Genomic DNA, 11,223 nt, shown 5'->3' with positions numbered 1-11,223 from the left:
GTTGGGGATCATGGTTAGATAATTTTCAAGTGTTTCCATGGATATTCAAGCAGATTTAAGTCAAAACCACTGAGGAACATTCACTGTCTTCTTGGTAAGCAACTCCAGTGTAGATTTGGCCTTGTGTTGTAGGTTTTTGTCCTGCTGAAAGGTCAATTAATCTCCCAGTGTCTGGTGTAAAGCAGACTGAAGAAAGGAATTCCTCTAGGATTTTGCCTGTGCTTATCTGCATCCCGTTTCTTTTTATCCTGAAAAAACTTCCCAGTATTTGCCGATGTCAAGCATACCCATACCATGATGCAACCATGATAAAGCCCCGGCTCATCTCAGCTCACTGGTCACCATAGCAGCACCCACCCGTAGCACGCGCTCCAGCAGGTATATTTCACTGGTCACCCCCAAAGCCAATTCCTCCTTTGGCCGCCTTTCCTTCCAGTTCTCTGCTGCCAATGACTGGAATGAATTGCAAAAATCACTGAAGCTGGAGACTCATATCTCATTCACTAACTTTAAGCACCAGCTGTCAGAGCAGCCCACAAATCACTACACCTCTACATAGTCCATCCACCTACATCATCCCTATACAGTTATTTATTTTTGCTCCTTTGCACCCTAGCATCTCTACCTGCACATTAATCATCCATCAATTGAACTCTGTAACTGTTTTAAAAATCACCAATGGCCTCATGGTAACATCTCTGAGCAGTTTCATTCCTGTCCTGCAGCCCAGTTCAGAAGGACATCTGTATCTTTGATGTGTCTGGGTAGGGCTGTTGCAGTCATTACATTTTGTTAGCAGGTTATTGACATGCAAAAGCCTGCCGGCTCACAATAATTGAACATTAATTAACATAAACACGTTTAGGATCTCCAGGCTCCAGGTATACATGCCACATAGAAACCTCTGAGACGCTCCTTTGGAACATCTACATTTACAAAAGTCTAATAAATCAATTGAATATTCAACATCACAATAAATCCATTATTTATTTTAGGCAGGTCTAAAGAAACATGATATGAAGAACATGTATTTCAGAAGAACAGAATATGAGTTGGCCTACTGTATGTTATCTGGCTATGCGCCATGCCATAACTTTGTTCATTTAGCGGACAATATACTGTATCCTTATGAGTGTCACATCTGTTCCTGCAACGCCCTCTACTGCTCATCCTGTGTCTCTTTGACCTGCCGCCACTCCCCCAGTACGCTCTCCCTCTGTGTGTGTGTGTGTGTGTGATTGTGTGGGTGGAGACAGGTGTACTGGAGTCAGAGCAGATCCCCACCAGCTGCAACCTGTTCCATAATCAAGACGTCTACAAATACTCAGCCCTGCCACTTCCACACTGCCAGATTGTAATCACTGCTCAGTCAGTCTACGTGTCTAGCCGTTTGTTACGATTAGATCCTGTTATCCTTGCCTGATGCTGTTTTCCTCTCCGTTACAGTTCCGGCAGCTCTAGTAGGGCTGAAATTTTATGAACTGACTTGTTGGAAAGGTGGCATCCTATGACAGTGCCATGTTGAAAGTCACCGAGCTCTTCAGTAATGCCATTATACAGCCAATGTTTGTTTATGGAGATTGCCTGGCTGTGTGCTTGATTTTATATACCTGTCAGCAACGGGTGTGGCTGAAATAGCCGAATCCACTCATTTGAAGGGGTGTCCAAATACGTTTGTATATATAGTGTATATGGCCTGCATGATGTGACTATAGGCTATTGATGATTTGATAAAGTCACAAAAAAGCTTGTGCTCTTAGTTTTACATTTTCGGTAGATATTCGGTAGAATCAATAGAAAAACAAAGGTGTATTCTGAATCAGCTGAGGATGGAGAACAATCAACACTTTTATTTAAAAACAAATTGAAGAAAGAATTTTTTTTGAAATTCACACAAAAAAAAGTGTGAATATTTTCCATCCTCCTCTGATTCAGAATATACACACTTGTTGTACAACCGACTAGGTATTCCCCTTTCCCTGTTTTGCTATGGAAGAGAGAAATCGGAATATCCAATATAAAACTAACTTTACCCCGGTGCCGAACCGAACCATATTTTGGGGGTGGATTATCCGTTTAACTATCTAGTTAGCTACACAAAAAACAACCACATACAAGAGCAACATTACAAATTACTTACGTGTGAAATTATTAAGGCAACGAACATCATTCATTTTTGCTCGGAACCTCATCTTCAATGTTATTCTAACTGTTATAAATATTTAGTTGCGACGTTCAATTTGGCCCGCCAAACTGATGTTTCTTCTTCGTTATACGTCCCCTGAGAAACAAGTGTTTTCCTTTTTAGTTCTGCTTTCATTTGGCAGCACTGACATTCTCAGTAAATCCTCAAGATAGCGCCCGGTTGTTTTTCTTCCAGAAAGGAATCCATGAGTCAAATAAAGCATCTGCATGAAAAGGAATACATAACATGTATACAATTTGATACCGTTCAGAGTACTTTTTTGGATATTCCAAATATGGATTTTATTTTGCACGCATTTCTTTGAATTGCAGCATTTGACAGGTTAAAATGTTTGGATAATAATGTAGAGAATGGCCTAGATTGAATACAATTTTGCTAGGCCTAAAATCACAAACAGCATCATCAATTTATATTTGTATCAATCCTACTTGTGGCTTGCCCACTTTTCCTCTGTCATGTTTTAGGTAGGTGGTAACACTTTATAATAACTTTCATGAAAAATCTAGGCATATTTATAGCCTAGAGTAGGCTTACATAATAGGCCTATTAATAAACAAGTATTTCATTCTTTGTTACAATTTATGGATATGTATAGGAATATTAAACCATTCAAAAATATTGCATAAGAATGAATAGTCCAACATAAAATGTAATAATATATAACACATTTATAACATTTTACAATGGCTTATTCTTGAAAGCTATTTAAAAAATGTAACAAATAGTTCTAGGTTATTTAGATTGTTTAATGCAAAATCTGTAAAGTATACAGCTAAACAAATAGTCTAGTAGACATGTTAAGGACCAGTGCAAAAAAACGTGATTTTCCTTTATTATATATATATTTCCACACTATGAGGTTGAAATAATAGTGAGACATTTTGAAAATTATGTTAATGACCTTTTAGTGCAAGAGCTGTTTGAAAAGACTGCCTGAAATGTCAGCCTGTTTGGGTGGGATGGAGTATTGGCCTGCTTGGTGACATCACCTGGTAGTAAATTAGTAAAGAGAACAATAAGAAAGAGAGTTCCAAACCTCTCTGCCAATAACAGCAAGTATTCAGTCTTCCCCTCCCTACTCCCTGACTAGCACAATTCATGCTTGAGAAATTGCTCTTTGCTAAGATGCTACTTTTGGTTCTTTTTGACAATTTGAATAGAAAACAATCACAGTAAGGTACTTAATTGTTACCCAGATATTATTTGATATTTTGATAAAAACGACTGCATTGGACCTTTAATATGCACGTGTCATTCAATAAAATCGTTATCATTCATATTAAATTGTCAATTTCATAACGGTTTCCTGCATATGGAAGGAGATAGGAACGGAGACGAAGGGGACGATCTATCTCCCCTCCTTTCTCCCCCCTCTGATAGGATGCTAGAGCGCAGAAGTCATTTTAGCAACGAGATGTGCAGGCAAGCTTGCACAAGGACAGTGAGGCAAGAACACCGAGGACGCGCATCCAATGTGGAGGTTCAGTGCCTGATTTGAGGACGTATTGCGGAGTTCTAAATTTGACTCATGAACTATGAAAGAAGTTGCGCGCGTGCGTGCTTTCATTTAGTTTGGATAATAATGGTTTGCTACAGACATTTATCACCCAGTTGAGATTTCATTGAAATAATCCGAATCGTGTGGGGGATTGTTATTCTCAACGTGATGGATACAAATGCGCTGGCTGTGTTTAAACTTTTAGTGGTTGGAATTTTGGGTGAGTATTTTAGTGTTTTATTGTATAGGCTATTAGTAGTCGATTGGATAGTGTTCTAGATTATTCAAATATATTATTTATTAATGATTTTTTTGTGTTGCCACTGTCTGAAATTGAATCTTATAATCGAAAAAATGCATAACAACATATTAATAACACTCTCAATAATTCTCAGATCCTTTTGCTTCCATAGCCAATAAGATATTTAAGTTGCATGGCCTATCATCTTTAAAAAGGCTAATAAAAAATATGAAATCAAATCCATCTTGATCAATGACTTCCACAATTCGATATGATTTCATAATATATTTGATAACATATAGTCAATCGCCAAATTAACACCACTGTCTCTTGACCCTGGTGGCTATGTAAAAGACTGTATGCTAAAATACCATAAGAATTCATAAAACAATGTAAGAATCTCCATACCAGTATGCTTTTCAGGTAAATTCATGAAAACATGGGTCTTTAAGGGATGATGATGTTGGATGTCCATTGAAATTAAATGTATTTACATTTTTATGTTTTATTTAACCTTTAACTAGGCAAGTCAGTTAAAAACAAATTCTTATTTACAATGACGGCCTACCTGTCATTGTAAGGGGGTATTCAGCGTTATGATTGTCTATAATGATATGCAATCATTAACATTTTTTATGATCTTATCCCAAGTTCATGTTTATTTTTGGTAACATATCGTCTACATGGAATTGGACCCTATAGAAAGTGCAATGAAAAATCAGACTTCATTGTCCCGGACCCAAGATGATTTCTCTTTAGGAAGGATTTTTTCTGGTTCTCTCATCAGGAAGAGACAGGAACCCATCTCAGAATACCCAAGAGATTAAGAGAGAGCTGAGGCCCAAAGATTATGGATCAGGGATATACTAAAGTCCCCAAAACTGTCCAGAACTCTCCTGGATAACTGCCATGTAGGCTATGTGCACAGCGAAATAGCCAGTGGCCAGTGGAAAATGCAAAGTTCTGAGATTTACAACCCAAATGGAACATCTTACATGCACACATAATATCCTCAACAACTGTCTGGAGCACAGGGGGGGGGCTATGATTTATTTGTTGTAAAATGTATTTTAGGACGATTATGTAATTAGATCAGAGCTGAAGCACAAGTAGCACTGCTCCACTGAGTAAGGTCGGTCTACTTGAATTAGCAGATAATAATGGTGATAAAGGGGCATCGGAATTTCATAACCAAGGAAAATGCCTTGGGCTCATCAGCCACAGCTGCTTCCAGTATAGTGCTCAAAAACATCTCTGTAATACAATTCTACTACTATACGTCTACATTTGGTTGGTACTAGCAGCCAGACCAGTGGTAATAAAGACTTGCTAGTAGTTATATGTTTCAGAAGTCTTGTAAGTTTCCTTATGTGGATTCACTAAAAGGCCTCTTCTTTTAGCTGCCCTCTCAACAGCTGTGAAAACCCTGTACAAAGCTGTATTAATCTTTCAATGACCTCGTAACATTTTCATACACTCCGTGGGCTCATGAACTTGGCCCCTGGAAAGTTATGAAGTCCCCAGCTGGAGCTGTATATAGACTCATGCCTGTACTGAGGCAAAGTACCACATTGTCAACGTACTCTACCTAAATTTCAGTTCTGCAGGTTGTCCAGGTTTTCAAAATGGCTCCTGTATTTGCATTTGCAGTGTCTTCCATCTTGAGTAGGCACTCAATCAATATCATGCTCTGTTAGTGGGTCACTGCCTCCGATAATGTAATAGTGCTGAGATCGTGCACTGTTAATGGGTCACCGCCTCCGATAATGTAATAGTGCTGATGAGTGAAACCCCCAGTTGGAACTCAGGCCTCTGGCTTGGCTTCCCACTGTTACAGCAAGAGGGCAGAGTAGGAATCCAGGCCTCTGGCTTGGCTTCCCACTGTCACTGCAAGAGGGCAGAGTTTGAACAGTGTTGTAGATCAGCCAAGGATAGTGTAGAAAGCAGAGTGCTGTGTGTGTGTGTGTGTGTGTTTTTGCCTACCTGCCTGTCTGCGTGTGTGTGTGTGTTTTTGCCTACCTGCCTGCCTGTGTGTGTGTGTGCGCAACAGCTCCACCGTGGCTTTCCTCTCGCACTTCTGAAAATAAGCAAGGAACACATACTGTTCTCATATCTCTCAATAAGCAGACATGTTTAGCATTATTGTTGTCTGCTTACTGATACAGTAGTCTGAATATGTAGGCCAGGAATAAATCCAGGTTTTGCTTAAATGGAGTGTGTCTGTGTAATGTGGTAGTGGGGTATGCTTTCTTGGATTGTGTGGGTGTCTGGAAGAGTACTGTCAGTGTGATTTGAAACTGAGGTGAACCTCAATGCCATCTTTCACACCTCCATATGGGTTTTAAGTACTTAAATGGGGTGCTGTGCTGAGTACGTTTTCATGCAAGCTGAACGTTGAGTTCCTATGGAAAGGCATGTAGTGTTTTCTCTGCCTGATTTCAAACTCTTCTCTCACGTTATCTCTCTGTCTCTCACTCTCTCTCACACACACACACGCACACACTTCTATCTGTTCTCCGCCTACACACAGCAAGTCACAGAGCCACTTTGGCAGTGGTCTTCCCTTCTGTATGGCAAAGGTAATCTTTGGCAGTGGGCTGCTCTCCTGCATGGCAAAGGTCATATTTGGCAGTGGGCTGCTCTCCTGCATGGCAAAGGTCATCTTTGGCAGTGGGTCGCCTTCCTGTATGGCAAGGGTAATCGGCACTGAGACAGATTTGGCAAATGAGCACAGTTGACAGAATCATAACTTTCCATTACTTAACTCTTGTGCTGTGATTTACTAGTTTCAAGTTCAAGTTTTAGTGTCACGTGCTCAAGTACAGTGAAATTCCTTTATTACAAGCTCCGCACAATGCCCTAATCAATAACAACGTAAAACAAAAAATAGCAAGGTAGAACAAAATAATAAATAATAATATGTTTCTGGAATTGAATGTCTTAGAAATAAGATTGGGAGAAAATCTAAATAAAACCTTAATTTAACAAGAAATCCTAGCAACTTCAATTTGACACTATCCTAACAACAAATCCTATGAAACTGGTGTGAATGAATGCTTTTCACAGTCAGTGAAGCTTTATCCATGACTCTCCCCTCTTCTGAACTTATCCCAGATGCATTGCAAAAAGTAAGTATGAAAGCAGAAGTGCTGTGTTGACGATAGGTAGGCACTCAGCAATATGACGTCATCATTGACAGTGGGATGACTTCCTGCTCACAGAAACCAAGAACAACATTCAAATCAACCAGGATTTCCGCCTTCTTAATGTAGGCAATGCTAGGCATACCTCAAGGGCTGTTGTTGATGTTTGTAAGCAGGAAGTCAGTCACACCCTGATCTGGTTCACCTGTCCTTGTGATTGTCTCCACCCCCTCCAGGTGTCGCTTATTATCCCCGATGTATATATCCCTGTTTCCTGTCTCTTTGTTCCAGTTTGTCTTGTTTGCCAAGTCAGCCAGCGTTTTGTTCATTCTCCTATCTTTCCCAGTTTGTTTCTAGTACTCTGGTACTGTTTGGACTCTGACCTGGTTTATGCTGCCCGGGAGGTAGGCGGCTCAAACTACTGCAGGTACATCAGAACTCCCGTAGTGTGGCAGACTACACAATAGATTTCCGCACATTGGCCGCCGAGAGTTCCTGGAATCCGGGGGCTCTGTTCGACACCTTCCTCCATGGACTGTCGGAGGGGATAATGGACGAGCTCGCTGCTCGGGAAATACTACTGGATCTCGATTCCCTTATCGTCCTTTCGATTAGGAGTAATGGCCGCTTACATGAACGCCGGTGTGAGAGGAGGTCGGGCCTTGGGAATACTCGTTGGTCTGATGATGGCACTCGTCCTAAGGAATCCAGAAATTCCCGAAATGTGTATTTCTGAGGAGAGCCGAAACACCCGAGGTTCCCCGAGAATCATCAACGACGGGTGAGTTGAATACTCCTGAGCCCATGCAACTGGGAAGAGCTAGTTTATCGGTTGGGGAACGCTCACGTAGGCGGAGTTCAAACTGTTGTCTGTACTGTGGAGGGGCAGGACATTATATAGCTACCTGCCCTGTTAGGAAAGCTTTATCTCTGGTGGGTACACGTACTCTGGTGAGCCAGACTGGGAGTTCCCTAATTCCCATCACCCGCTTTTTTTGTGCTTTTGCTGTGGGGACACCAATCTAATTGCTCATTGACTCTGGGGCTGAAAGTTTTATGGATGCTACTATTGTTTCTGAACTTAGCATTCCCACTCACCCCTCCTCTGTCCCCATGGATGCAAGGGCAGTGGACGGCCGTTCAATTGGAAGAGTCACCTATAGTACAGTGCCCGTTCATATATGGATTTCAGGAAACCACAGGGAGACCATACAGTTCCTCCTCATTGCATCTCTCCATGTTCCTGATGTCTTGGGATTTTCCTGGCTCAAAAACACAACCCTGTTATTGACTGGACCATGAGCTCCATCCTGGGTTTGAGCCCATTTTGCCATTCCCACTGTCTTAAAGCAGCACAGCCGTCCCAGAGACGTCCTCCTCAGGGCGGTAGCAAGGCTTTGGATGTCTCTGCCATTCCCACTGAATACCATGACCTCCTGGAAGTTTTCAGTAAGGCACATGCTACTTCTCTTCCCCCGCACCATCCTCATGATTGGGCCATTGATCTCCTCCCAGGCACCACACCACCTCATGGTCGGCTGTATTCTCTATCTGGGCCGGAGACCAAGGCCATGGAGGAGTACATTGAGGATTCTCTGGCTACAGGAGGCGTCTGTCCGTCTGCATCTCCTGCCGGCGCAGGGTTTTTCTTTGTGGAGAAGAAGGACAAGACCCTGCATCCATGCATTGACTACCGAGGTCTGAATGTCATTATGATTAAGAATCGTTACCCCCTACCTCTCCTCAGCATTTGAACCTCTCCAGGGGCCACCATTTCTTACAAGCTGGATCTTCGGAATGCCTATCATCTGGTTCGGATACACGAAGGAGATGAGTGGAAGACAGCATTCAACACAGCCAGCGGACATTATGAGTACCAGGTCATGCCGTTTGGGCTCACCAACGCCCCTGCTGTCTTCCAGGCTCTGGTAAACGATGTGCTCCGAGGCATGCTAAACCGTTTTGTGTTTGTCTACCTTGACGACATCCTGTTTGTTTTCCCGGTCTGCCCAAGAACATGTTCTTCATGTCAGACAGGTCCTTCAGAACCTCCTGGAGAACCAATTGTTCATGAAAGCTGAGAAGTGTGAATATGTCATCGCTGAGGGAAATGTCCAAATGATCCTGGAAAAGTGAAAGCAGTTGTAGATAGGTTGAGGCCAATGTCCAGGGTGCAGTTACAATGTTTCCTGGGTTTCATTAACTTCTACTGCTGTTTCATTTGGGGCCCTGGTGACCTCTCTCTCTGCACTCACCTCTCCCAAAGTACCATTCACGTGGTCTCCAGCTGTCAACAGAGCCTTTGTGGACCTGAAGCATCGGTTCACCGCAGCACCCACCCTCATCCATCCGGACCTGTTCCGTCAATTTGTGATATAGGTCGACTCTTCTGACATTGGAGTGGGGGCCATCCTGTCCCAGCGATCTGCCCAGGACCAAAAGCTTCATCCCTGTGCCTTCCTGCCCCATCGTCTAAATCCTGCAGAGAGGAACTACGACATAGACAACCGAGAACTCCTGGCGGTCAAGATGGTGTTGGAAGAGTGGAAGCACTGGCTGGAAGGAGTAGAACAGCCATTCTTGGTCTGGATCAACCATAAAAATGTGGAATATCTCCGTACAGCCAAGCGCCTTAACTCCAGGCAGGCCCGGTGGGCTCTCTTGTTTACAAGAGTCAACTTCACCATTTCCTACCGCCCAAGGTCCAAAAAATGTGAATCGAGTCACCCTCTCCCGCCTATACAGTTCCTCTGCCACACCCTCGGTCTCCGAAAGCATTCTCCCTACCTCATGCCTTGCAGCCTCAGTGGGTTGGGGGATTAAGACCCTGGTTTGCAAGGCACAATGTTCCCAGCATGGACCTGAAGGGGGCCCGACTAACCGGCTATTTGTCCCTAACTCAGTCCGTCCCCGGGTCCTGGAATGGGCTCATTCCTCCAGGCTGACCTGTCATCCAGGTTCCCACTGGACCCTAGCATTCCTCTGACAACGTTTCTGGTGGCCCACAATGGTTCCTGACGTCTCTGCCTTCATCACCGCATGCACGGCGTGTGCTCAGAACAAGACTCCAAGGCAAGCTGTTTCTGGCCTTCTTCAGCCACTACCGGTACCTCATTGTCACTGCTCCCATATCTCTCTGGACTTTGTCACTCGGCTTCCACCGTCTGATGGCATCGATGGATTGGTTCACAAAGGTCGCTCATTTCATCCCACTCCCCAAACTTCCCTCTGCCAAGGAAATGGCCCAGCTTATGGTGCAGCACGTCTTCTGGATCCATGGACTCCCAGTGGATATGGTTTCTGACCGGGGTTCTCAGTTCTCGTCTCAGTTCTGGAAGATGTTCTGCACCCTTATTGGGGCGTCAGCCAGCCTATCATTTGGATTCCAACCCCAATCTAACGGCCAGTCGAAGCGAGCTAACCAGAACCTGGAGACCACCCTAAGATGCCTGACCTCAACCAACCCTACTACCTGGAGCCGACAACTGGTCTGGGTGGAGTATGCCCGGAACACCCTTCCCTGTTCAGCCACGGGACTCTCCCCTTTTGAGTGCTCCATGGGGTACCAGCCTCCACTTTTCCCAGAACAAGAACCGGAAGTCAACGTACCCTCGGCCCAGATGTTCATCCGTCGCTGTCGACATGCCTGGAGAAGAGCTCGGGTAGCACTTCTCAAGATAGGTATCGTCAGAAAGCGGACCGCCGCCGGACTCCCCGCTACCTCATTGGCTGTCCACACGGGACCTGCCTCTTTGGGTAGAGTCACGCAAACTGTCCCCCTGTTTCATTGGTCCTTTTCCTAACTCTAGAGTCCTTAGTTCTACTGCTGTCCATCTCACTTTACCCCGTACCCTCCGTATCCACCCTACTTTCCATGTGTCTAAGATTAAGCCCGTGTCTCACAGTCCTTTGTCTTCTGTCCCACCTCCCCTCCCCGTGTCATTGATGGCCATCCGGCATACACGGTAAAATGCATCCTGGGTGTTCGACCATGGGGCAGGGGGGAGGGTTACGGCCCGGAGGAGAGGTGCTGGGTTCCCGCTTGAGATATCCTGGATCTAGCCCTCATCGCCGACTTCCACCGCCAACATCCCCGGGGCGCCCCTAGAGGGGGGTGGGGGGGTGGGGGGGGTGG

General features: G+C 44.2%; 1 protein-coding gene across 1 annotated transcript in view; it reads left to right on the top strand.

Annotated features, from left to right (window-relative positions):
* Nucleotides 1-3,612: 3,612 nt before the first annotated feature.
* The window catches only part of LOC112215361 (receptor activity-modifying protein 3-like), a 33,765-nt gene continuing 26,154 nt past the window's right edge, over nucleotides 3,613-11,223 (top strand). The window contains exon 1 of the mRNA XM_024374338.2: nucleotides 3,613-3,924. Coding sequence (XP_024230106.1) covers nucleotides 3,873-3,924 — 52 coding nt within the window. The 5' untranslated portion in view covers nucleotides 3,613-3,872. The remainder of the gene's footprint in view (nucleotides 3,925-11,223) is intronic.

The sequence above is a fragment of the Oncorhynchus tshawytscha genome, linkage group LG16, assembly GCF_018296145.1.
Source record: "Oncorhynchus tshawytscha isolate Ot180627B linkage group LG16, Otsh_v2.0, whole genome shotgun sequence".
NCBI classification, from domain to species: domain Eukaryota; kingdom Metazoa; phylum Chordata; class Actinopteri; order Salmoniformes; family Salmonidae; genus Oncorhynchus; species Oncorhynchus tshawytscha.
This window is presented reverse-complemented; position numbering and strand designations above follow the sequence as displayed.